The sequence below is a fragment of the Rhinoderma darwinii genome, chromosome 4, assembly GCF_050947455.1.
Source record: "Rhinoderma darwinii isolate aRhiDar2 chromosome 4, aRhiDar2.hap1, whole genome shotgun sequence".
Lineage (NCBI taxonomy): Eukaryota > Metazoa > Chordata > Amphibia > Anura > Rhinodermatidae > Rhinoderma > Rhinoderma darwinii.
Genome location: NC_134690.1, coordinates 308,667,472 through 308,695,216, shown reverse-complemented (window position 1 = coordinate 308,695,216; position 27,745 = coordinate 308,667,472). Strand labels below are relative to the sequence as shown.

Below are 27,745 nucleotides of genomic sequence, written 5' to 3'. Positions count from 1 at the left end.
CCTGGAGCACCTTCCTGACATGCTCAATGTGGGAGAACCAGTCCTTGGAAAACACCAGTATGTCATCAAGGTACACTACAAGAAATATCCCCAGGTAATTTCTCAAAATCTCATTTATGAAATTCTGGAAGACCGCAGGGGCATTACACAACCCAAAGGGCATGACGAGGTATTCGAAATGGCCTTCGGGCGTGTTAAACGCAGTCTTCCACTCATCCCCCTCTTTGATGCGGATAAGGTTATACGCCCCCCGTTGATCCAACTTAGAGAACCATTGGGCCCCCTGAACCTGATTGAAGAGATCAGGAATCAAAGGAAGGGGATACTGGTTCCTTACCGTGACCTTATTCAGGCTACGGTAGTAAATGCATGGCCTAAGACCACCATCCTTCTTCCCTACGAAGAAGAAGCCAGCACCTACCGGAGAAGTAGAGGGAGGAATGTAACACTTGGCCAGGCATTCCTGGATATACTCTCTCATGGCTTCACGTTCGGGACAAGAAAGATTAAATATCCTACCCTTAGGAAGCTTAGCTCCTGGTACCAATTCGATAGCGCAATCGTATTCTCTATGAGGAGGTAACACTTCGGAGGCCTCCTTAGAGAAAACATCAGCAAAGTCCCGAACAAACTCAGGTAGCGTGTTCACCTCCTCAGGGGGAGAAATAGAATTAACAGAAAAACATGACGTAAAACATTCATTACCCCATTTGGTTAGCTCCCCAGTATTCCAGTCAAACGTGGAATTATGCAACTGCAACCAGGGAAGGCCTAGAACCAAATCGTACGATAATCCCTGCATCAACAGTACAGAGCACTGCTCCAAATGCATGGAGCCAACAAGGAGTTCAAAAACAGGGGTATGCTGTGTAAAATAACCATTAGCAAGAGGAGTTGAGTCGATACCCACTACCGGGACAGGTTTAGGCAAATCAATCAGAGGCATAGCAAGAGACATAGCAAATTCCACAGACATGATATTAGTAGAGGACCCTGAATCCACGAAGGCACTGCCGGTAGCAGACCTACCACCAAAAGAGACCTGAAAGGGAAGCAAGATCTTAGTACGTTTCCTATTTACGGGAAATACCTGTGCGCCCAAGTGACCTCCCCGATGATCACTTAGGCGCGGAAGTTCTCTGGCTGCATTCTTACGCTTAGGACAGTTGTTCACTTGATGCTTGTCATCCCCACAGTAGAAGCAGAGACCATTCTTCCTGCGGAATTCTCTACGTTGTTGGGGGGACACGGAGGCCCCGAGTTGCATAGGTATCTCTGAGTCTTTTGGGGAGGAACGAAGCAACGGAACTTCGGGAGGCATCATGGGGGAGTCGGAGGAGAAAACACATAAACGTTCACGTTGTCGTTCCCTGAGACGTCGGTCAAGTCGTACCGCTAAAGCCATAACCTGGTCTAGGGAGTCAGAAGAGGGATAGCTAACTAGCAGGTCTTTCAGGGCATTCGACAGACCCAACCTAAACTGGCACCTTAAGGCAGGGTCATTCCACCGAGAAGCTACACACCACTTCCTAAAGTCAGAACAATACTCCTCAACAGGTCTCTTACCCTGACGTAAGGTCACCAGCTGACTCTCGGCAAAGGCAGTCCTGTCAGTCTCGTCATAAATAAGTCCGAGAGCAGAAAAGAAACAATCAACGGAGGAAAGTTCAGGGGCGTCAGGAGCCAAGGAGAAGGCCCACTCTTGGGGCCCTTCCTGGAGCCGGGACATAATTATACCCACCCGCTGGCTCTCAGAACCTGAGGAATGAGGCTTTAAACGAAAGTAAAGCCTACAACTCTCCCGAAAGGAGAGAAAAGCCCTCCGGTCCCCAGAGAACCGGTCGGGCAACTTGAGGTGGGGTTCAAGAGGTGAGGTGAGGGGAACTACCAAGGTAGCATCAGGCTGGTTGACCCTCTGAGCCAGGGCCTGGACCTGTAGGGAGAGACCCTGCATTTGCTGAGCCAGGGTCTCACGGGGGTCCATAGTGGTGTCAGGGACCAGGGTAGACTAGGTATGGGCTTGTGATTATGTAATGACGGGGGGTAGGGAAACGGACAAGTGAGCCCTAGTCTACCCGCCACTCTGTCCCTGCCTACTTGCAACGACCCACCCTAGGCGACGGGGTACAACTGGGCGGCGGTCCCTGCGCTCAGTAAGTGCACGACAAACATACAAGGGAATACAAGCAAGGGAAAGGGGCAGTTGCCCACGGCAACACCGTGAGCAACCAGAGTGGTGAACGAGCCGAGTCAAGCCAGGAGTGTGCGAGGTACCAAACGAAGAGCAGAAGAGTAGTCAGTAAGCCAGGGTCTGTATGGAGCAGGATCAAAATAGAAGGAGCTGTAGCTGGGCCAGGAAACCACACGAAAAGAATCACAAGCACCGAGGGACAGGAAGGGCAGGCTTAAATAGACCGAGGGCGGGAGCTAGCTGAGTCTGGCCAGGTTGCGATAGGCTCTCCCACTCCTAAGCCTGCCAGCCTGAGTGGTGGAAGCTGGAGTCAGTCTCAGGGATGTAGATTCAGGTGCTGACTGATTAATTATGGGAGTTAACCCCGAAGCTGTGCCTGGCAGATCCTTTACAGGCTGCTTATATATCAACGGAAATCTAAGCACACAGGAAGGAAAAAAAAAAAGGGGTCAAAAGGGGAAAGGTCAAAGAATGATTGTGACGTCATAAACAATTCTAAACAATTTTCCAATATAGCTGTTATTTATGACGTCACAATCATTCTGTAATGGTGGGGGGGGGTAGGGAAACGGACAAGTGAGCCCTAATCTACCCGCCACTCTGTCCCTGCCTACTTGCAACGACCCGCCCTAGACGACGGGGTACAACTGGGCGGCGGTCCCTGCGCTCAGTAAGTGCATGACAAACATGACAAACAAACAAGGGAACACAAGCAAGGGAAATGGGCAGTTGCTCGCGGAAACACCGTGAGCAACAGAGTAGTGAACGAGCCGAGTCAAGCCAGGAGAGTGCGAGGTACAAAGCGAAAAGCAGAAGAGTAGTCGGTAAGCCGGGGTCTGTATGGAGCAGGATCAAAAAGTAGCAGGAGCTGTAGCTGGGCCAGGAAACCTCAAGGAAAGAATTCACAAGCACAGATGGACAGGAAGAGCAGGCTTAAATAGACCGAGGGCGGGAGCTAGCTGAGTCTGGCCAGGTTGCGATAGGCTCTCCCACTCCTAAGCCTGCCAGCCTGAGTGGAGGAAGCTGGTGTCTGTCTCAGGGATGTACACTCAGGTGTTGACTGATTAATTCTGGGAGTTAACCCTGAAGCAGTGCCTGGCAGATCCTTTACAGTACCCCCCCTTTTATGAGGGGCCACCGGACCCTTTCTAAGTGGACCTGGCTTACTGGGGAAACGCAGGTGGAACCTCCTGACCAATACCCCAGCGTGAACATCCCGGGCGGGTACCCAAGTCCTCTCCTCGGGCCCGTATCCTCTCCAATGGACCAGGTACTGGAGGGAGCCTTGGACCATCTTGCTGTCCACGATCCTGGCCACCTCAAATTCCACCCCCTCAGGGGTGAGGACGGGAACAGGGGGTTTCCTCGAGGGGGCCAAGGACGGGGAGCAGCGTTTCAGGAGGGAGGCATGAAACACGTTGTGTATACGAAAAGACGGGGGTAACTCCAGCCGGAAAGAGACAGGACTGAGGACCTCAATGACCTTATACGGCCCAATAAACCGGGGAGCAAACTTTTTGGACGGAACCTTGAGACGCAAGTTCCTGGATGACAACCACACCAGATCCCCGACCACAAACAGGGGGTTAGCAGAACGTCTTCTATCGGCCTGAGCCTTCTGTATGCTCTGGGACGCCTCTAGGTTCTTCTGAACCTGGGCCCAGACTGTGCACAGATCCCGATGAACGACCTCCACCTCGGGATTGTTGGAACAACCAGGTGAAACGGAGGAGAACCGTGGATTAAACCCAAAATTACAGAAAAAGGGAGAGACCCCTGACGAGTTACTGACCCGGTTATTAAGGGAAAATTCGGCGAGGGGAATGAAAGAAACCCAATCAAATTGACAGTCAGAGACAAAACATCTTAAGTATTGTTCTAGAGACTGATTAGTCCTCTCCGTTTGGCCATTGGTTTCAGGATGGAAGGCAGAGGAGAAGGACAGATCAATCCCCAACTTATTACAGAAGGCTCTCCAAAACAATGAAACAAATTGTACCCCTCTGTCAGAAACAATATTGACGGGGACCCCATGGAGACGCAGGATGTGTTTGATAAACAAGGTAGCCAACGTCTTGGCGTTGGGTAGTTTCTTGAGGGGCACAAAGTGGCACATTTTACTGAAGCGGTCTACCACCACCCACACCACCGACTTGCCTTGGGATGGAGGCAAATCGGTGATAAAATCCATGGAGATATGTGTCCAAGGTCTCTGGGGAATGGGCAACGAACGCAGTAAGCCCGCTGGTCGGGACCTGGGAGTCTTGGACCTGGCACAAACCTCACAGGCGGCGACGTAGGCCTTAACGTCTTTAGGCAAACCAGGCCACCAATAATTTCTGGTAATGAGGTGTTTGGTACCCAGGATGCCTGGATGGCCAGATAGTGCGGAGTCGTGATTTTCCCTAAGTACCCTTAGCCGGAATTGCAGGGGAACAAACAGCTTGTTCTCAGGAAGGTTCCCAGGAGCTGAACCTTGATCAGCAGCAATTTCAGAGACTAAATCGGACTCGATAGAGGAAATGACTATACCTGGAGGCAAAATACAAACAGGATCTTCCTCCGAAGGAGGGCTGGCCATGAAGCTACGCGACAGTGCATCCGCCTTAATATTTTTAGACCCGGCCCTATAGGTAACCAAAAAATTGAATCTGGTAAAAAACAACGCCCATCGAGCTTGTCTCGGGTTTAGCCTCCGGGCAGATTCTAGGAAAACCAGATTCTTGTGGTCGGTAAGGACCGTTACCTGGTGCCTAGCCCCCTCCAGGAAGTGGCGCCACTCTTCAAATGCCCATTTAATGGCTAAAAGTTCGCGGTTGCCAATATCATAGTTACACTCCGTGGGCGAAAACTTCCTAGAAAAGTAAGCACAGGGGCGGAGATGGGTGAGGGAGCTGGTACCCTGGGACAAGACGGCCCCCACTCCCACCTCGGACGCGTCAACCTCCACAATAAATGGCTCCCTTTGGTTGGGCTGAACCAGCACGGGGGCCGAGATAAAGCACTTCTTGAGGGTCTCAAAAGCCTGGACGGCCTCAGGGGGCCAATGGAGGACATCAGCACCCTTGCGAGTGAGGTCCGTAAGAGGCTTAGCGACGACCGAGAAGTTAGCAATAAATCTCCTGTAATAGTTAGCGAACCCCAAAAAACACTGTAGCGCTTTCAGGGAGGCAGGTTGGACCCATTCAGCCACAGCCTGAACCTTGGCAGGGTCCATGCGGAATTCATGAGGAGTGAGGATTTGACCTAAAAATGGTATCTCCTGTACCCCAAATACACATTTTTCGATTTTGGCAAACAGTTTGTTTTCTCGAAGGACCTGGAGCACTTTCCTGACATGCTCTATGTGGGAGGACCAGTCCCTGGAAAACACCAATATGTCATCAAGGTACACTACAAGAAATATCCCCAGGTAATTTCTCAAAATCTCATTTATGAAGTTCTGGAAGACCGCAGGGGCATTGCACAACCCAAAGGGCATGACGAGGTATTCGAAATGGCCTTCGGGCGTGTTAAACGCAGTCTTCCACTCATCCCCCTCTTTGATGCGAATAAGGTTATACGCCCCCCGTAGATCCAATTTAGAGAACCATTGGGCCCCCTGAACCTGATTAAAGAGATCAGGAATCAAAGGAAGGGGATACTGGTTCCTTACCGTGACCTTATTCAGGCCACGGTAGTCAATGCATGGCCTAAGACCCCCATCCTTCTTCCCTACGAAGAAGAAGCCAGCACCTACCGGAGAAGAAGAGGGACGAATGTAACCCTTGGCCAGGGATTCCTGGATATACTCCCTCATGGCTTCACGTTCGGGACAAGAAAGGTTAAATATCCTACCCTTAGGAAGCTTAGCTCCTGGTACCAATTCGATAGCGCAATCGTATTCTCTATGAGGCGGTAATACTTCGGAGGCCTCTTTAGAGAAAACATCAGCGAAGTCCTGAACAAACTCGGGTAGCGTATTCACCTCCTTAGGGGGAGAAATAGAATTAACAGAAAAACATGACGTACAACATTCATTACCCCATTTGGTTAGCTCCCCAGTATTCCAGTCAAACGTAGGATTATGCAACTGCAACCAGGGAAGACCTAGAACCAAATCGTACGATAATCCCTGCATCAATAGTACAGAGCATTGCTCCAAATGCATGGAGCCAACAAGGAGTTCAAAAACAGGGGTATGCTGTGTAAAATAACCATTAGCAAGAGGAGTGGAGTCGATACCCACTACCGGAACAGGTTTAGGCAAATCAATCAGAGGCATAGCGAGAGACATAGCAAATTCCACAGACATGATATTAGTAGAGGACCCTGAATCCACGAAGGCACTGCCGGTAGCAGACCTACCACCAAACGAGACCTGAAAGGGAAGCAATATCTTAGTACGTTTCATATTTACGGGAAATACCTGTGCGCCCAAGTGACCTCCCCGATGATCACTTAGACGCGGGAGCTCTCTGGCAGCATTCTTACGCTTGGGACAGTTGTTTACTTGATGCTTGACATCCCCACAGTAGAAGCAGAGACCATTCTTCCTGCGGAATTCTCTACGTTGTTGAGGGGACACGGAGGCCCCGAGTTGCATAGGTATTTCTGAGTCTTTAGGGGAGAAACGAAGCAACGGGACTTCGGGAGGCATCATGGGGGAGTCGGAGGAAAAAACACATAAACGTTCACGTTGTCGTTCCCTGAGACGTCGGTCAAGTCGTACCACTAAAGCCATAACCTGGTCTAAGGAGTCAGAAGAGGGATAACTAACTAGCAGGTCTTTCAGGGCGTTCGACAGACCCAACCTAAACTGGCACCTTAAGGCAGGGTCATTCCACCGAGAAGCTACGCACCACTTCCGAAAGTCAGAGCAATACTCCTCAACAGGTCTCTTACCCTGACGTAAGGTCACCAGCTGACTCTCGGCAAAGGCAGTTCTGTCAGTCTCGTCATAAATAAGTCCGAGGGCAGAAAAGAAACAATCAACGGAGGAAAGTTCAGGGGCGCCAGGAGCCAAGGAGAAGGCCCACTCTTGGGGCCCTTCCTGGAGCCGGGACATAATTATACCCACCCGCTGGCTCTCAGAACCTGAGGAGTGAGGCTTTAAGCGAAAGTAAAGCTTACAACTCTCCCGAAAGGAGAGAAAAGCCCTCCGGTCACCTGAGAACCGGTCGGGCAACTTGAGGTGGGGTTCAAGGGGTGCGGTGAGGGGAACTACCAAGGTAGCATCAGGCTGGTTGACCCTCTGAGCCAGGGCCTGGACCTGTAGGGAGAGACCCTGCATTTGCTGAGCCAGGGTTTCACGGGGTTCCATAATGGTGTCAGGGACCAGGGTAGACTAGGTATTGGGCTTGTGAATTTGTAATGGTGGGGGGGGGGTAGGGAAACGGACAAGTGAGCCCTAATCTACCCGCCACTCTGTCCCTGCCTACTTGCAACGACCCGCCCTAGACGACGGGGTACAACTGGGCGGCGGTCCCTGCGCTCAGTAAGTGCATGACAAACATGACAAACAAACAAGGGAACACAAGCAAGGGAAATGGGCAGTTGCTCGCGGAAACACCGTGAGCAACAGAGTAGTGAACGAGCCGAGTCAAGCCAGGAGAGTGCGAGGTACAAAGCGAAAAGCAGAAGAGTAGTCGGTAAGCCGGGGTCTGTATGGAGCAGGATCAAAAAGTAGCAGGAGCTGTAGCTGGGCCAGGAAACCTCAAGGAAAGAATTCACAAGCACAGATGGACAGGAAGAGCAGGCTTAAATAGACCGAGGGCGGGAGCTAGCTGAGTCTGGCCAGGTTGCGATAGGCTCTCCCACTCCTAAGCCTGCCAGCCTGAGTGGAGGAAGCTGGTGTCTGTCTCAGGGATGTACACTCAGGTGTTGACTGATTAATTCTGGGAGTTAACCCTGAAGCAGTGCCTGGCAGATCCTTTACACATTCTTTGACCTTTCCCCTTTTGACCCCTTTTTTTTCCTTCCTGTGTGCTTAGATTTCCGTTGATATATAAGCAACCTCTTTTGTATGTAATTTTAACGGCCTGAGGAAGACGCTAGTACAGCGTTGAAACGCGTAGCCATTATTATTAATGTTTTTCAATAAACATATATTTATTTATATCATTTTGTCTACCATCGCTGAGTTCCTTCAACAGCCACGCAGCAGCGCCTCACGGTATCCTCCCTTTTTCCACTACCTCTTTACGTTCTAACTAGCGGTGACCACCTGGTTTACCGGTTTGGATCCTGGCAGCAGCACTTTTTCATTGCCTTTTCCAAGCACTTTCGTGGTGAGCATAATAGACCACGTTCAATATTCTATTTAAACCCCATTGACCTGCACTATGTCGCGCCGTGCTTTTTGCTTTTCTGGTCATTCATTAGATGAAGCGATAAAAGACAGGGGAAGGTAACCTATTTTCAGACGTAAACAAGGCGTATAATGCCTCGTTTTACGTCTGAAAATAGGGCTACAATACGTCGGCAAACATCTGCCCATTCATTTGAATGGGTTTGCCGACGTGCTGTGCCGACGACCTGTCATTTACGCGTCGTCGTTTGACAGCTGTCAAACGACGACGCGTAAAATGACTGCATCGTCAGAGAAGTGCAGGACACTTATTTGCAACGTAATTTGAGCCGTTCTTCATTGAAGTCAATGAAGAGCAGCTCAAGATTTACGAGCGTCACAGACGCCTCGCATAATGCGAGGAACTTTTACGTCTGAAACGACGCAGCTGTTTTCTCCTGAAAACAGTCTGTCTTTTCAGACGTAAAAGGTAGCTAGCGTGTGCACATACCCTAAAGGTCTGCAATGCTGTAATTGCTGCAAATGGAGCATTCTTTGACGAAAGCAAAGTTTGAAGGAGAAAATTATTATTTCAAATCAAAATCATTATTTCTAACCTTGTCAATGTCTTGACTATATTTTCTAGTCATTTTGCAACTCATTTGATAAATATAAGCGTCAGTTTTCATGGAAAACACAAAATTGTCTGGGTGACCCCAAACTTTTGAACGGTAGTGTACGTACATTAGCGATGCTGAGTTTGTCAGCTGAGCAGAGCTGTAATGGCTACCATCACTAGTTGTCATCTGGAATCTATTTCCTGTGTTAGAGACCAAGATAATATAGGAAAGGCAATAATTGTATAAATTAGTGATCATTTTTATTATGAGTCTAATATAATGTCTAATTTATGTAGTATTTGTCTCAAAAGCAAACAGACTTCTTTAGGCGATACTTAAACAATGAAAGAAATAGTGCTTTACAGAGATCTTAGTAATTTGAAGCTTCTACTGTCCAAAAGGAAAAAATCTATTCCTCCTTGAGTTTATTTTGTAGTATATTATAATGACACCAATGATAATATAATGCATTAAATTAGAAGAATATTTTTTTTGTTATACATGAACACCATGCAAATTCAGAAAGTTTAGTATGATAAATAACATGTACTACATACTAATAGCTACATTATGTAAATGCAGTACAAACTGAAACACAATTCATGCAAGCCTTCAGTTATAATAGTAGGCCCATAAATATATTTACATTAAATCAGAATCAGTCAAACACTTGAGGTTGACTTGGTAACAAAGTAGACCACATACAGTGACCATATTTTAACCAGGCAAGCATGCGGGTGGAACGATAGAACCTTTTCCTTTTAATTTTTTCAAAATGACATTAATGACATGTTATTATTTACTTAAATCACATAACTATTGTAGAGTGCCTGTGATTATTATTATGTTTATTTAATTTTTACTTAATAGAGAAAAGAGAAGAAATGAATAGAAATAGAGCAGATTTGTAATTTTATGTCTTCCATTAAAGGGGTTGCCTCTTGATAACAATCTCCTTCTATATATCCTATTAGCGTGAATAGAGTCGGCCTTAGGATAGATGATGTCCCATGCGAAATTATCTTTCGGCGGTCCACCCCATCATAAATGCCCCATAAATAAGTATAATGCCACCACACAGTGTAATGCCCTATATAGTGCCCCCACATAGTATAATGCCCATTTAGTGCCCCACACACAGTAGAATGCTCCTTTAGTGCCCCCATACAGTATAATAATATTTAATATATATTATTCAAGAACACAGTATTTTGTCCCCTAATGCTGCCCACACAGTATTATGCCCCCTAAGTGTCACACAGTATATTGCTCCCTGTAGTGCCCCTACACTGTATAATATGTCCGCCTAGTGGCCTCCATACAGTATAATGCCCACCTCCCCTGGCTGCCACACACAGCCACCCCCCCCTTGTAGATAGTGTCCCCCTGTAGATAGTGCCCCCGTACCTGTCCCTGTAGACAGTGCCATAATCCCCCACCTTCACCTTGTAGGCAGTGCCACACAGCCCCCTGTAGGTAGTGCCACACAGCCCCTGTAGGTAGTGCCACACAGCCCCCTTGTAGGTAGTGCCACACAGCCCCCTTGTAGGTAGTGCCCCACAGCCCCCTTGTAGGTAGTGCCCCACAGCCCCCTTGTAGGTAGTGCCACATAGCTCCCTTGTAGGTAGCACCCCCCTTCTGTAGATAGCGGCACTATAGCTCCCTGAAGGAGCGGAATCCCCCTGTGGCTGAGGTTTCCGTTCCTGGATGGAGAGCTTGATGTCTCTGTCCAGTGACATCAGGGGCAACTCCTGAAGCGGAATCCCCATCCACAGCGTTGACGACACTGTGACCGGGGATTCCACTCCATGAGAAGCTCCTGACGTCTCTGTCCTTTTATTGACAGTGACGTCAGGGGCTTCGCCTGGAGCCAAATCACTGCGCCAGCAACCCTGTAGGCGGGGATTCCACTTCACGAGTTGCCCCTGATGTCACTGTCCATATAATCCCCGGCCACAGGGGGATTCCGCTCCTTCAGGGAGCTACAGTGGAGCTATGTACAGGAAGGGGGGGTGCTATATACAGGAAGGTGGGGTGGGGGGTGCCATCTACAGAGGCTGCAAAAAATCCCCTTCTCCTCCCATGCACTGCACGCTGTGAGGAGGAGGAGAGAAAGCATGGCCGTGGTTCAGAGGAATGTTGCGGCACCCTTGAAGTGTTCTCGCGGTACCCTGGTTGGGAACCACTGGCCTAGTAGATAGAAGAGCAGGGAGATAACATGGGGGTGCCGTCCAGGCGGGAGGCACGTGCACCCTCATGCCCGGTGTTGCCGCTAGTAGCCGCTTTGGCTGCTACAACGATAGTGACTCCACTGACCGAAGAAGCGACCGGACGGAAATGCAGCTGCTGATTCGCCAGGCCCGGGTGCTTCTGAAACACAAGCAGGGGAATGGAGACCTGTGCAATGGCACAGGTCGCACACCAATAAGGTCGGCCCTGAGCATGAATAGACCTAGAGGGGTTTCCTAGTTCCTGGTAACCCCCATCTGAGAAGCTCATGAGAAAATAGAGCATAGAGACCTGACCTATATAAGTAATATAAGTATATTAAAAACCACAGTTAAAAAAAAACTTGGTGTGAATGAGGCCTAAAGGGCTTTTACACTCACATGCAGATCACTGGGAGAATATAGACATGTAGCCTTATCTTTTTTTGTATACACTACCGTTCAAAAGTTTGGGGTAACTCACGCTTATATTTATCAAATGAGTTGCAAAATGACTAGAAAATATAGTCAAGACATTGAGAAAGGTTAGAAATAATGATTTTTATTTGAAATAATAATTTTCTCCTTTAAACTTTGCTTTTGTCAAAGAATGCTTCATTTGCAGCAATTACAGCATTGCAGACCTTTGGCATTCTAGCTGTTAATTTGCTGAGGTAATTGGGAGAAATTTCACCCCATGCTTCTAGAAGTCCCTCCCACAAGTTGGATTGGCTTGATGGGCACTTCTTGCGTACCATACGGTCAAGCTGCTCCCACAACAGCTCTATGGGGTTGAGATCTGGTGACTGCGCTGGCCACTCCATTACAGATAGAATACCAGCTGCCTGCTTCTTCCCTAAATAGTTCTTGCATAATTTGGAGGTGTGCTTTGGGTCATTGTTCTGTTGTAGGATGAAATTGGCTCCAATCAAGCGCCGTCCACAGGGTATGGCATGGCGTTGCAAAATGGAGTGATAGCCTTCCTTATTCAAAATCCCTTTTACCTTGTACAAATCTCCCACTTTACCAGCACCAAAGCAACCCCAGACAATCACATTACCTCCACCATGCTTGACAGATGGCATCAGGCACTCTTCCAGCATCTTTTCAGTTGTTCTGCGTGTCACAAATGTTCTTCTGTGTGATCCAAACACCTCAAACTTCGATTCGTCTGTCCATAACACTTTTTTCCAATCTTCCTTTGTCCAATGTCTGTGTGCATTTGCCCATATTATTCTTTTCCTTTTATTAGCCAGTCTCAGATATGGCTTTTTCTTTGCCACTCTGCCCTGCAGGCCAGCATCCCGGAGTCGCCTCTTCACTGTAGACGTTGACACTGGCGTTTGTTTTGCGGGTACTATTTCATGAAGCTGCCAGTTGAGGACCTGTGAGGTGTCTATTTCTCAAACTAGAAACTCTAATGTACTTGTCTTGTTGCTCAGTTGTGCAGCGGAGCCTCCCACTTCTCTTTCTACTCTGGTTAGAGCCTGTTTGTGCTGTCCTCTGAAGGGAGTAGTACACACCGTTGTAGGAAATCTTCAGTTTCTTGGCAATTTCTCGCATGGAATAGCCTTCATTTCTAAGAACAAGAATAGACTGTCGAGTTTCACATGAAAGTTCTCTTTTTCTAGCCATTTTGAGAGTTTAATCGAACCCACAAATGTAATGCTTCAGATTCTCAACTAGCACAAAGGAAGATCAGTTTTATATCTCCTCTAAACAGCAAAATTGTTTACAGCGTTGCTAACATAATTGCACAAGGGTTTTCAAGTGTTTTCTAATCATCCATTAGCCTTCTAACACAGTTAGCAAACACAATGTACCATTAGAACACTGGAGTGATGGTTGCTGGAAATGGGCCTCTATACACCTATGTAGATATTGCATTAAAAACCAGACGTTTGCAGCTAGAATAGTCATTTACCACATTAACAATGTATAGAGTGTATTTCTGATTAATTTAATGTTATCTTCATTGAAAAAAACTGTGCTTTTCTTTCAAAAATAAGGAAATTTCTAAGTGACCCTAAACTTTCGAACGGTAGTGTATTTGTGTATGTATATATATATATATATATATATATATATATATATATATATATATATATATATATGTGTGTATATATATATACTTATATATGTATATGTGTGTGTGTGTATATACTGTATATGTGTGTGTGTGTATGTAATATATATATATATATATATATATAATGTGTGTATATATGTATATATATGTGTGTTTGTATATATATATATATGTGTGTGTATGTATAATGTGTGTGTGTATGTGTATGTGTATACACACACACACACACACACACACACACAAACACTGCATATTACATTACACACACACACACACACATAATTTGTAGATTGCTGTAGAGAGGAGTTCAGAGCCCCCAAATCTTGCCACCAATGTAATTTGGACTTGCAGTGATCCCAGACTGAGGATTCCACTGTACTGGGAATGTGCAGCCTGAAGCTTGTGATCCTCTAGAGCGGAGACTCTCCAGCGGTTGTGAAACTACGACTCCCAGCATGCCAGGGCCTTGCCACCTGGTGAGGTTATTAAAGGGGAACTCCACTCAATTTATGGCTGTGCATAAAATGTGTCTTCTCCACACTGAGTGCTCACCCTGTGTACGCTGCCTCCTCTCCTATCAATCTCCATGCCTCCCTCTGTATATTTCCTGTCCTCAAGGTTACGCCTGTCTCTACATATACACCCAGCATCTCCTAAGGCCCTATCTACACGAACGTGCTTTTGCGGCCGCAATTCCCCCGAAAATCCACGGGAGAATTGCGGCCCCATTCATTTTTCTGGGGCAATGCACACGACCGTAGTTTTTACGGTCTGTGCATGGCCCAGGAGCCCGCACCGCAGAAAGAACGGACCTGTCTTATTACGGCTGTCTTCTGCGGTCCGGGCTCATTGAAAATAATGGCCGCGGCCATGTGCATGTCCCGCGATTTGCGGGCGGCTCGTGGCTGACAGTCCGCAGCCGGCCGACCCGAAATTCACGGCCGTGCACATGGCTACGGTCGTGTGCATGAGGCCTAAGTCTTCAGCTTCACTATGGTCCCTCTGCTGCTGCCGGCCCTCGTCGTCCTCTTCTTTCTATACTTAAGATGTTCCCACTCCAAATGTCGCCTGTCAGGACTCGACCAGAACCAGCGCCCTCCGCGTCCCGCACCACTGCCCTTCATCGGGAATCTGATGGATCTGGGGCGCAGTGATCTTCCTCGACATTTCATGCGCCTGGCCCAGAAATACGGCCCCATCTATCGTCTCAGCTTCTGGGGTCAAGGTATGTGAGGGTCCGGGGTTTTTTTGTGGTATTTTATTACTAAAACTGCTTTACTTCCAAAACTAGAAATAATAAAAATGACACTGGCACTAAAAAAGTGACGACCAGTGCGCCAAGCATTAGATGTGGTCACTTCTTTAAGGAGACTTGCACCGAGACCAGCACCCATTCTGCTGGAACAATGTAAATTGACGATTCACATGGTCATTACGAAGGACTCCTATGGTCAGCCATACAGCAGGCAATAGGTGGCTCATGAGCCACTGGTTCGGAACCCCCGCTGTAGCCTGTGACTTACGGGTAAAATGGTTTACAGCGGGTCTAGAAAATCTTTATTGGCACAACAAGGCAATGTGTTATGCGGGCCGAAAAAATACCCAAAATAGGCCGTGTGAACATACCCTTATAGCTCTTTAATATGTAGCTGCCTCTTTTTCAAAGGACCAAAAGGTAATTGGACAATTATCTCAATAGGCTATTTAATGGGCTGCATGGGCTATTCCCTCGTTATTCCATCACCAATTAAGCAGGTAAAGGGTCTGGAGTTGATTCCAGGTGTGGGATTTGCATTTGGAAGCTGTTGCTGTGAACCCACAACATGAGGTGAAAGGAGCTCTCAATGCAAGTGAAACCGACCATCGCTAGGCTGAAAAAAAATGAAGAAATCCATCAGAGAGAAGCACAAATGTCAGGAGTGGCCAAATCAACAGTTTGGTATACTCTTAAAAAAAAAAGAGCACACTGGTGATCTCAGGAACTCCAAAAGGCCTGGACGTCCACGTAAAACAAGAGTGGTGGATGATCGCAGAATCCTTTCCATGGTGAAGAAAACCCCTTCACAACATCTACCCAAGTGACGAACACTCTCCTGGAAGTAGGTGGATCAGTATCTAAGTCCACCATAAAGAGAAGACTTCATGAGAGCAAATACAGAGGGTTCACAAGGTGAAAACCATTAATCAGCCTCAGAAAGGCCAGATTAGACTTTACCAAACAACAAGTAAAGAAGCCGCCCAGTTCTGGAACAGCATGTAACTAAGATCAACCTGCACCAGAATGATAGGAGGAAGAAAGTATGGAGAAGGCTCGAACGGCTCATGATCCAAAGCACACCACATCCTGTGTAACACATGTATAGCATGTGTAGCAATGTGGTGGCATGGCGGGGGCAGTGTGGTGGCATGGGCATGCATTGCTGCCTGGCACTGGGTCACTAGTGTTTGTTGATGATGTGACTGAAGACAGAAGCGGCCGGATGAATTCTGAAGTGTTCAGGGATTTACTTTCTGCTCAGATTCAACCACATGCAGCAGGTGATTGGACGTTGCTTCACAGGACAGATGGACAATGACCCAAAACATTCTGCGAAAGCAACCCAGGAGTATATAAGGCAAAAAAGTGGAATATTCTGCAATGACCGAGTCACCAGATCTCAACGCGATCGAGCTGCATTTCTTTAGCTTAAAGGGAATGTGTCGCTAGAAAAATGTTTTTTGTTTTTTTAGTTAAACTGTTAGTATATAAATGATTAAACATTGTTCTAATTTTTTAACATTTTTTCACAAGTCAGGAAATATTATAAATTAGATTCTAATTTATAACATTTCCATGTGCTGGTCACTAGAGGGAGAAATTCCCAAAATTGCAGCATTGGCATGTGGTAAAGCAACCTTATTGCTTTATGCTGCAAAATTGGAGAAGACACACTCGCTTTAGCGTCCTCAAACAATCCCCCCTCCTTTATCCTGGCTAGTGCCAGGAGAAAGGAGGGGGTTGAATGTTCAAACCTCCTACACTGTGTGTCGCCATTTTTTGAGCGAATGTACAGTGTAGGAGGATTAGATACAGTGGTAAATACACAGTATAACACGAACATACACAAACATAACTTACCTGCTCCTGCCGCCGCCGCTCCGTCCGCTCCTAGTCCTTGCTTGAACAAATGGACGGAAGCCGCGACCGGAAGTAGTCATCTTACTGTCCGGCCGCGACTTCCGGTCCACATGAAAATGGCGCCGGATGTCGCTCGGCCGAAGACCTTCCTTTTGGACTGTGTGGGAGCGGCGCATGTGCCGTTCCCACACAGACGGCGTACGCTATAGTGAATGGAACGGCTCCCGTTCGCATTCTCTATGGGGATGTATGTGCCGTATTCCATCTCTGTATGTGTCGTTAATCGACACATACAGAGATGAAAATAAAATGGCAGCCCACATAGTGAAGTGAAGTAAAAGTAATAGTAATAAAAAAGTACAACACAAAAACATAATAAATAAAATTTATTTTAATAACATACTAAAAGCAATAACATATAAAAAAATAAATAAATTTGCGCGACACCTTCCCTTTAAAGATTAAAGGTTCTCTTTAATCTGTGTCAATATTGCAGGATGCGATCAGGTGGCCCTGTAAATATAGGAAGTGTCCATTTGCAATAGAAATGAATGGATGAGTATTTTTATCTGCAATTATGGTCCGTAATGGAGTGTGAGGTGTGTGCCAATATACAGAGCTTTACTAGCCTATTTTGCTGCCTTAAAGGGAATGTGTCGCGAATTAAACCTTTTTTTTTAAGTGTTGTTACTTATTGCTATTATATTTTTTACGTTTTTTGCTATATTTTTTTTTTCTTCCATATGGTGGAAAGTATTAAAAATGAAATAATAATTTGACATGTTTTCCCATGTTGGCCACCAGGGGGAGAACTTCCCACAATTACAGCAAGGTGAATAAGGCAAAGCAACCTGACTCACAGCTGCCGTAAATGTGGGAGGGAATCTCACCCCCCCCCTCCCACAAGCCAGGAAAAGGTGTCTTCAAATTGCTAAGCAGTGTCCGGCAGCCATTTTGGGTGTGATTCTGCATCTGGCAGAAGTTATAGGAAACACCAAAAGGCTAAGTGTATGTTCACACGCTTACTAAACAAAGGGAAAACTGCTCCTGATTTTCAGCCATTTTTTAATCTAACTCACGTTTTTACGGCCGTTTTTGGAGCTGTTTTTCTATAAAGTCAATTAAAAACGGCTCCAAAAACGTCCCAAGAAGTGATATACACTTCATTTTGGCGGGCGTCTTTTTACGTGCCGGTTTTGGAAAACGACCACGTAAAAAACGCCCTGTCGGAACAGAACGCCGTATCTCCCATTGAAACCAATGGGCAGACGCTTGCAGGCGTCCTGCTTCCGATTTTTCAGCTGAAAACACTGCCTGTGAACATACCCTTAGAATGATGAAAGTGAAGAGAATGACTTTTCAGTTGACCGGTTCACACGCCGTGTATTTTTTGCACATTTTACGTGCCAAAAAGCACATTAAAAAAAATGCTTGATTACACTTGATTTTGCACAACTAGAGATTTATCGTTCGGGGGTCTGGGAAAGCTGGGTGACCACCATTACCCCCTCCTACTGGAGTGTGTTTGGGGATGTGACTAATGAACCTTTCACACTCCAGTAGGAGGGGTAATGGTGGTCACCCAGCTTTCCCAGACCCCTGAACGATAAATCTCTCTAGTTGTGCTGAGACTGAGAGGTTAATTAGTCACATTCCCAAACAGTCTCAGCACAACTAGAGAGATTTATCGTTCAGGGGTCTGGGAAAGCTGGGTGACCACCATTACCCCTCCTACTGGAGGGTGAGAGGTTCATTAGTCACATCCTCAAACAGTCTCAGCACAACTAGAGAGATTTATCGTTCAGGGCTTTCCCAGTACAGTTGCATCATGTGTCCTTCATACAAGGGGGGGGGCCCGTCGGGGGTCACGAGAGCGGGGGTCTGTGAGATAGAGAGTGGGACAGACAGAGACACACACCTTACCTGCAGTGCAGCTGGTCTTCAGTATGGCGCCTGCTATCTCCCTGCAAACAGCTGCTCTGCTGTGTGACTCTGACCTGCGTCTGCGCAGTACAGAGACAGAGAGCAGAGTCAATGGAACGGCTCCCGTTCATTGACTCCTATGCCCTGTAGCTGCCGTATTCCATCTCTGTATGCGTCGTTAATCGACACATACAGAGATAAAAAAAAAATGGCAGCCCCCATAGAGTAAAAGAAAGAAAAAAAAGAAAAAGTACAACACAAATAAATAAAATTTATTTTAATGACATACTAAAAGCAATATTATATAGAAAAAAATAATTTTGTGATCATCCTACCATATATCCAACTTTACAGGTGTTTAGAAAGGTGCGGAGTAGAGAGGGAATATCACAACTGTCATCACCCCTCACTCCGGTTTTGGGTAACCCGGAATTTGGCCCAGGTCTGTCAGATCAGACCTTTAAGATATGGGTACAGCAGGGGCATTTTAGATTAAGTCATTTTTATAGGGGCAATGCATGGCTGCGTGCAGGGTCGCCATCAGGAATTTCAGGGCCCCCTACAGCTAAGTTTTCTGGGCCCCCCTACCGTGGCACCGCCTGTTAACGGTACTCCGTCCAGCACTATATCATGCTACCCAGGGCCGCCTTCAGGGGGGGTATTATGGGTACTGATGTGAGAGGTCCGGCCAAACCTAATTGAAAGGGGGGCCCGGCAACTGCCGCGACTTGCCTTTGGTAGAAAAAAAACAGGTCCCTGCAATGGGGCCCGTTTTTTTCACCAAAAGAATGTCGTGAGCTGCGGGCCCCCCTTTCAATTAGGTTTGGCCGGGTCTCTCACATCAGTACCCATAATACCCCTCCCTGATGGCGGCCCTGGGTAGCATGGGGGTCGTCATGGGGGCCGTCAAACACTGCCGCCCATGCGAACGATCGCGCGCACACGCAAACTCCCGCGCATGCGCACCTGCAACCGCCTGGAACCGCGCACCGAATTTTGAGGCAGATTTTTACCTGCCCACACTATCTTGCCGCGTTTTTTGCCCGTGGCGATTGAGGACAGCAGACAAAAAACGTAGGGAAAAATGCATTTTCTGCCTCCCATTGATTTCGATGGGAGGTCAGAGGCGGAACCGCGGCAATAAAGGACGTGCTGCTTTTTCTTTTTTCCGCGACTGGCTCCCATTGATTTCAGATTAAATCAATGGGAGGCGGTTTTGGAAGTTGTTTGGTGCTGATTCTGACGCAGTGTCCGAGTCAATATCAAGGCCCAAAAACTCTGAACTGGGCCTTATTGTTAGGGCTTATTCAGACGAACGTGTAATACATCCGTGCAACGTGCGTGATTTTCACGCGCCTCGCACGGACCTATCTAACTCTACGGGGCCGTGCAGACTGTCAGTGAGTTTCATGCAGCGTGTGTCCGTGTGTCCGCTGCGTAAAACTCACGACATGTCCTATATTTGTGCATTGTTCGCGCATCACGCACCCATTGAAGTCAATGGGTGCGTGAAAATCACGCCCAGCACTTCCGCAGCAGTATAAACTATGACTGAAAACAGAAAAGCACCACGTGCTACAAACATACAAACAGAGTGTCATAATGATGGCGGCTGCGCGAAAATCACGCAGCCACGCATCATACGCTGCTGCCACACGGAGCTGTTATGGACCTTTTGCATGCGCAAAATGCCACGTTTTTGCGCACGCAAAAAGCACACGCTCGTGTAAATCCGGCCTTAGGGTAGGAACACACTAGGCATGAACAATGCGGATTTTATGCAACACATTTTATTGTGGAAAATCTGCAGCGTATTACAGTCGCAGCAGAGTGGATGAGGTTTGAACAAATCTCATCCACACGCTGCAAAAATAATGGACCTGCAGTGCGGCTTTTGGCTTTTTAAGCCGCAGCATGTCAATTTATTCTGTGGAATCGCCGCTCCTCTGTTGCGGAAATGCTGCGGTTCTGCCGCAAAAATCACACATGAGAAAAAAAAAGGCACTTTTTTAAATTTATAAAAAAGTTTAGACTTGCCCCGGCCGTAGTCCTGGTGACACGATCCTCTATTCTTAGCGCAGCCCGGCCTCCTGTCATGACGTTTCATCCCATGTGACTGCTGCAGCGGTCACATGGTCTACAGCGTCATCCCAGGAGGCGGGGCTACGTTCAGAAGAGAGAGATGCGTCACCAGGACTAGTCTAAACTTTTTTTTCCCTGCAGGATTCCCGCAGCGGACAAGCCTCACGAAACCTGCGCCACTATTTGGTGCGGTTTTGCTGTCGGAATTCCCTGCGGCTACCGGGGCGGATAACATGTGTAGTTTTACTCAGCATATCCGCCTAGTGTGTTCCTACCCTTATGATGTCGCTCCTGGAGCTGCTGCCGGTCTCTAAATAGGCAGTTGGTCCAGTAGAATTTGTAATTCTTTTTTTTTGTGAACCAGCTTAAAAAAATACAAAACTTTTGTGTTAGGGCCTGTTCACAAAACCGTTCGCTTCCGTTCCGGGGTTCCGTCTGAGGTTTCCGTCGGGTGAACCCCGCAACGGAAAGTGAAAGTGACAGCACAGCTTCCGTCACCCTTAGCGCAGTCGACTACGCTATTGATTCCGTCCGAAAACCTGCCGGAACGGTGACGAACGGAAACCATTAGCGATGTTTCCGTCACCATTGATCTCAATGTTTCCACAATAAAATGTGTTGCATAAAATCCGCAGTGTTCATGCCTAGTGTGTTCCTACCCTAAGGCCGGATTCACACAAGCGTGTGCTTTTTGCACGCGCAAAAAACGTGGCATTTTGCGCATGCAAAAGGTCCATAACAGCTCCGTGTGTCAGCAGCGTATGATGCGCGGCTGCGTGAGTTTTGCGCAGCCGCCATCATTATGACACTCTGTTTGTATGTTTGTAGCACGTGGTGCTTTTCTGTTTTCATTCATAGTTTATACTGCTGTGGAAGTGCTGGGTGTGATTTTCATGCTCCCATTGACTTCAATGGGTGCGTGATGCGCCAACCACGCACAAATATAGGACATGTCGTGAGTTTTACGCAGCGGACACACGCTGCGTGAAAATCACTGACGGTCTGCACGGCCCCATAGACTAACATAGGTCCGTGCGAGGCGCGTGAAAATCACGCACGTTGCACAGACGTATTACACGTTCGTCTGAATAAGCCCTAACAATAAGGCCCAGTTCACAGAGTTTTTGGGCCTTGATATTGACTCGGACACTGCGTCAGAATCAGCACCAAAAAACTTCCAAAACCGCCTCCCATTGATTTAATCTGAAATCAATGGGAGCCAGTCGCGGAAAAAAGAAAAAGCAGCAAGTCCTTTCTTGCCGTGGTTCCGCCTCTGACCTCCCATCGAAATCAATGGGAGGCAGAAAATTCATTTTTCGCTGCGTTTTTTGTTTGCTGTCCTCAATCGCCGCGGGCAAAAAACGCGGCAAGATAGTGTGGGCAAGTCAAAATCTGCCTCAAAATTCTTTAAGGAATTTTGAGGCAGATTTTTTTTTGCCTGCAAAATACTGTGTGAACAGGGCCATACATAAACAGCACTTTGAGATAATTTACTCACCGTGTCAGAAGAGCTGCTCCCACTCCAGTCCTCTTCCGGCGATGTCTTCCAGGCGAGGTCTTCGGTCCAGACGTCCAGTCCTTCACCTCCAGCCAGGCTCCAGGTAAGTTTTGTCCATGTGTGACCGTGGCTGCACGAACTTCGTTCGCGGGTGCGCGCACCGGCGGTCTCGAGTGCGGCCGTTCGTGGGTGCGCGCTCGTGACTGCGCATGCGCGGGAGTTTCCTTGTGCGCGCGATCGGTCGCGCGCGGGCGGTTTGACGGCCCCCCCATGGGGAGGGGGCCCGCAGCAGCTCACGACATTCTTTTGGTGAAAAAAACGGGCCCCATTGCAAGGGCCCGTTTTTTCCTACCAAAAGAATGTCGCGGCAGTTGCCCGGCCACCCTTTCAGTTAGGTTTGGCCGGGCCCCTCACACCAGTACCCCTAATACCCCCCTGATGGCGGCCCTGGCTGCGTGGAGAAGAGCGTTCCCAGCCAGAGGGTCTCCCGGACGCGTCCCAATGGCAGGCGTTACAGTTGACTCATTACTAGTCAAGACTACCTACACCGGCTTCCTATGACCGAGCTCTATCTTCCTTTGAAACTATGTGTTCTCAAACGGGGCATGTGAGACGGGCCCTGTCCAGTCTTTACTGCGTGCTGCTCACTCCTGCTGAGGATTTCATCCCACCATATATTACGAAATGGGAAAGAGATCTTCAGATTACTCTAACACAAGAGCAAAAAGAAAAGATCATGCTCCTCACACATAAGGCGTCTATTAGTAACGCCTATCAGGAAACCAGTTTTAAAATACTATTCCGTTGGTACAGAGTCCCACATGTGCTACATAAAATGTTCCTGGATGTTTCTCCTTTATGTTGGAGATGCGGCAGAGAAGAGGGAACGCTTTTACATATATTCTGGAGCTGTGAGAACCTTCGCACCTATTGGTCAGAGGTTCAAGATATCATTCTGGAGATCACAGGAATCTCGCTGGGAGATGATCCGGCATGGATTTTGCTGCACCACCACGATATACCTGTGGGGCGCTACAGGAAGATGTTAGTGAGACATTTGCTGAACGCAGCGAAGGCTTGTATTCTCGGGGGGTTGGAGATCCTCTGAGCCTCCTGTGACTAGACAATGGCTGGAGCGCAATCCCGAAATTCGGAGAATGGAGGAGTTGCTCCATTCCGCACCCGAACGAGCAACACAGTTTCAGAAAACCTGGTTCTATTGGTTTGACTTCTGCAAGTCGGGCAGATACAAGAGGGCCATGGGTGAACTGATTAGTGGAGAACCAGGGAGCTCTTGAGTTCTCTCTGGTCTGTGATGTGCTGTGGGGGGGGGGGGGGGGGGGGAGAGTGAGGGGAGAACATCTCCCCTTCTCCCTCTTAAGATTTTCCCTATACCCCCCCCCCCCTTCCTTTTGTCCTTCTACCCTTCGTTTACTTCCCTATTTGAATCAATCGTTACTAAGAATTGACTGAGATGTGGGTGATGGAGGGGCGGATGAGGGTGTAATGCTGGTATTCCTGTCTTGCTATACTAATGCTTGTAGTGTATTGATGGTACTATGTTGGGAGGACTTTGATTGCATATTTACTTATTGTTGTTGAAATATAGGTTGAAATGATCGGCCCTCATGGGCTTTTTCTGTACCCATGTCACCCCCTTTTCTTTTTCTGTATCCCCGTTTCTTTTCTTGAAAATAAAAAATTTGAAATATAAAAAACAAAAAAAACAAAGGAGGAAACCCAGCGTCTGGTGATGTCCATGGGTTCCAGACTTCAGGCCATCATTGCCTGCAAAGGATTCTCTACAAAGTATTAAAAAAAACATTTATGGTAATGTTAATTTGTCCAATCACTTTTGATCACCTGAAATGAGGAGGTTGTGTAGAAAAATGGTGGCAATTCCTAAACTTTTCACAGGAGATTTTTGTTTAACCCCTTGAAATAAACCTGAAAGTTTCAACTTCAATTGCATCTCAGTTGTTTCATTTCAAATCCAATGTGGTGGCAGCAAAACCCAAATCATGAAGATTGTGTCACTGCCCAAATAATTCTGGACCCAACCCACACACCCACCCACACAGCAAACACTCTGAACAAGCATAGCTGCAGTGTAAAGAATGGGGGTGGGACAGAGCAAGAGTATTGAACTACAGCGAAGCTGGAGTCATTGATCATATCCAAGCCCTTATGAAGATTAGTCTAAAATGATGAAGATCAAAGTTATAATATACATTTTTTTTTTATTTGAAAAAATTAACAAATCTTCACAGAATAAAAACAGGAAGCGGATCATAAACTCAGCAGAACAATTAGAAGGTCGGCCAGATCAGGTTTCATTAGCGGTTGTGTCCAGCGTCTTTGTTAGCGGTTTTGTCCAGCAGTGCCGCCTTGTGGTCATTTTCTGTGCTACATCCTGGACCCCTATAACCCATTACATAGCTGGACAGAAAAACGACTGCACTACCACCCTGCAAACTGCAGCGGCAGCCATATTGGTTGTAACAACTTTCCCATGAACAGATAAAACAAAGAAAAAACCTCCACTGTAACCAGTGTCAGGAGGGGGCGCTAAAGCCGGTTTACTCTTCCAAACTGGATCTTTTATGCAATGGTAAAACTTGTATTTCCCAATAGATTTTCTCCATTAATATAAAACTATTTACACGTGATCATTCTTCATCAAATCTTGAGAGATAAAACGGCAGCGTTATCACAGTTCATACGGGATGCCTCGGATTCTCCGTGCGAGCTGCATGTCCTTCACAAAGAGAGTGCCCCTATTGGCCTGGTGACTGAAGAGGTAAGAATCTTCAAAGAGACTCACGAGGAAGTCCTCAGCTGACTGTGGATACAGAAGAGCATTAGTCCCTCTTAAAGTGACAGCACTCCCGGTATAATTTACTACACAGCTCGAAGGACTGATCAGATTTCACTTTTATGAGCTGTTAGCTAGAGTGATGGTGGGGGGGGGGGGGTCTGGCCTCTGGAACTCCCACAATGCATCACAACCCCTATGCAAATGTCCCGCTAGGGCATATGGATGTGTTAGAGGGGGCGGGGGCTGAGTAGTGAACCACTGCAAAGAGCAGCTCCCTCTCTGGTTGACCCATGCGTTACATGGACAGTGCATTGTATGAGATACTGACCTCTTGTAGTGCCATAAGTGCGGTGCTTTGCCAGTAGTAAAACACGCCGCGGGAATACTTCAGGCAGATCTCTCTCACCTGCAAGAATAAAAGGGGAATATCACCGACAATAAAGAGGAGCAGCCGCAGAGGACACATCCACTCACCAGGCGGAAAAACGGGGTTTTCTGAATGAGCAGATTGGTTGATTTTTGGTACTTTCTTATTTCCATCAGTGCACGGGCTCCTGGGCGGTAACGTCTTCTTCGTTGCGTGCTCGGTCTGTGACTTGTTTCCCCACTACCTGTAAGAAAGAAATCCATAATCACAGCTAAAAATGAATCTCCCGCTACATGGAAATTCACTGTCTGGCCGGGGTCACACGTAGGGTAAACACGGCGGATTTTCTGCAACGGATTTCATTGCGGAAACTCCACAGCGTAATACAGAAGCAGAAGAGTGGAGGAGATTCAAACAAATCTCATCCAGACGCAGCGGAAAAAAACCGCCAAACTTACCCAGATCTCTCTGCTCCTGCGTTCAACCCGGCCTCCAGGGATGATGTCTCATCCCATATGACTGCTGCAGAACATCAGAGGGACACGTCACCATGGCTACGGGTAAGTATGGGTTTTTTTGGTTTTTTTCTACCTTCTATGGACATTCCAGCCGAAAAACTGCAGTTTTTCAGCCAGAATTACCTCCGGAGCCCAGGGCCAATACGCTGTGTACTTTTACGCCGCGTATCTGCCCTGTGTGAACATGGCCTATTACCTTAATGTCCCCCAAGGAACATCAGGTAAACAGATTTAAAACAGAACATGCTACCTGCAGCCACCACTAGAGGGAGCTCATTGTATATGGTTGTACATTGAACTTGGTAACAAAACAGTATGCAGTGAGCTCCCTCTAGTGGTGGCTGCAGGGAGACAAAATTATACCATGTAACTGTCTACGCAGGAGATTTAGAGCTCCGTTTCAGAAAACTGTGCTCCAACTGCTGTAAAACGACATTAAGAAATTAATCAGCACAGAATGTTGGACCTAAAAAGGATATAAATGTGGACGTTCAAATTTTAGATACTTTTCTATGACTGATAATTTGGGGTCCATCAAGTCCCATTGATACCTGATTAAAGGGGTTGTACCACGAAAATAATTTTTCACCTATCCACAAGATAGGTGATAAATGCCGGATCGCTGCGGGTTGTTAACAAGAGTGCGGGTCCCAGAGTGGTGGTCACTCAAGTCATTCTCTATGGCAGTGGTCCCCAACCTATTTTGCACCGAGGACCGGTTTGATGCAAGAACATTTTTGCGGGGACTGGCGGGGGGGGGGGGGGGGGTGGGTGGAGAGGTTAGGGTCAGTTCACACATTGCGTAAATACGGCGTATACCTGTATTATAATGCGGAAAAATCGGCAGCATAATACAGTAGCAGCAAAGTGGATGAGATAAAACACGTCTCATCCACACGCTGCATAAACGGAGTAGAAAAAAGGCTCAGAAATTGACGTCACAACATCGCGCCTGCCTGCGCGGAGCCGCTCACGGCAGAGTGCATAATTGGGCAAAGAGCAGTCAAACTTGACTATTTCCGTCGATCACATAGGGAATGAATAGAGCGGTCGGACTGCAGGTTGGAAATTCTTAGATCCCTCATTTCATAATATATCTTCATGGGTGTGAGCTGTGTTCTCAGATTCCCTTCCCAGTGCCATATAGTAACGTGCTTCCTGCAACCACCACTAGGGGGAGACGATTGTGCACATGCATACAGCTCCTGTTGTGCCTATATAAATCAGTCCTCAGTTTGCTCCCCCTAGTGGCGGCCTTGTGCTACAGAAATTTCGGTAAGTAACAGATTTTTACCTGCATAGAAACGAACCCTCTAAGATATAAAGCTGAGAAACGGATTACAATCTAGTATTACACGACCCGAGGTTATCTGGAATTCATTTTTAAAATAAAATATATAATGAGAGTGATAAGATGATCAAGGTGCAACTTTCTCTTACTTGGCGGAGATTGAGGAGGAGCTGCAGGTTTCTTCTGCGGCTGCGCCGACTTCCTGCGGGACGAGCTTTTCTGGGGTGGTTTCATGATGATGTAAAACGCTGCTGAGAGACATAGAATCAGTTAAGCAAATAACAGACGGTGACAATTCAGCAGAATCACAGGTGACGTAGGATAAACGGAGCGGTTTTATACTGACTGATGCCACCAATGCAAGTGACAAGAAAGTGATGACATTGACGGTGAAGATATGAGATTGCCGGATGTCAGTAATTAACGCACGCTGCATCAATGAATACAATAGATCCTCGTGGCATCAATTACCAGAACAGCGACATCAATGATCTATTTAATAATGCGGCAACAGAAGAGCTACCCGCAGCAGATCCCGCAAGCAATGGGCAGATGTTTGCAGACGTAATGGAGCCGTCTTTTCAGGCGTGATTCGAGGCGTAAAACGCCTGAAAATAGGTCGTGTGCACAGAACCTTACAGAGAATCCGTAATCCAGACAAAGGTGGGAAATTTAAAACTGGAGCAAAGGAAAAGTGGAGCAGTCGTCATGGAAATGAAAGGCCGCAGCTGGAGGACGATGAGCTGCAACAACGC

The 27,745-nt window shown here is 47.2% G+C and overlaps 2 protein-coding genes across 3 annotated transcripts in view; one reads left to right on the top strand and one right to left on the bottom strand.

Annotated features, from left to right (window-relative positions):
* LOC142759925 (histone H3-like centromeric protein A) overlaps nucleotides 1-27,745 on the top strand; it is a 212,641-nt gene that overhangs the window by 166,252 nt on the left and 18,644 nt on the right. The window lies entirely within an intron of this gene.
* On the bottom strand, nucleotides 24,267-26,802 carry LOC142760550 (histone H3-like centromeric protein A). Its single transcript, XM_075863741.1, has 4 exons — nucleotides 26,730-26,802; nucleotides 25,289-25,425; nucleotides 25,143-25,220; nucleotides 24,267-24,838 (listed from the first exon to the last, which is right to left on the bottom strand). Exons 1-4 carry the CDS (start codon nucleotides 26,800-26,802, stop codon nucleotides 24,707-24,709), a joined length of 420 nt encoding a protein of 139 aa, XP_075719856.1. The 3' UTR covers nucleotides 24,267-24,706.

Excerpts from the sequence above, each read along its gene's own strand:
- LOC142760550 (XM_075863741.1), bottom strand. The coding sequence starts at position 26,802 with ATGAAGATATATTATGAAATGAGGGATCTAAGAATTTCCAACCTGCAG. Across the intron at positions 25,426-26,729 it reads CCGCTCTATTCATTCCCTAT|GTAGTGGGGAAACAAGTCAC; the intron begins GTGATCGACGGA and ends TCTTTCTTACAG. Across the intron at positions 24,839-25,142 it reads CACTTATGGCACTACAAGAG|TCAGCTGAGGACTTCCTCGT; the intron begins GTCAGTATCTCA and ends CTGTATCCACAG.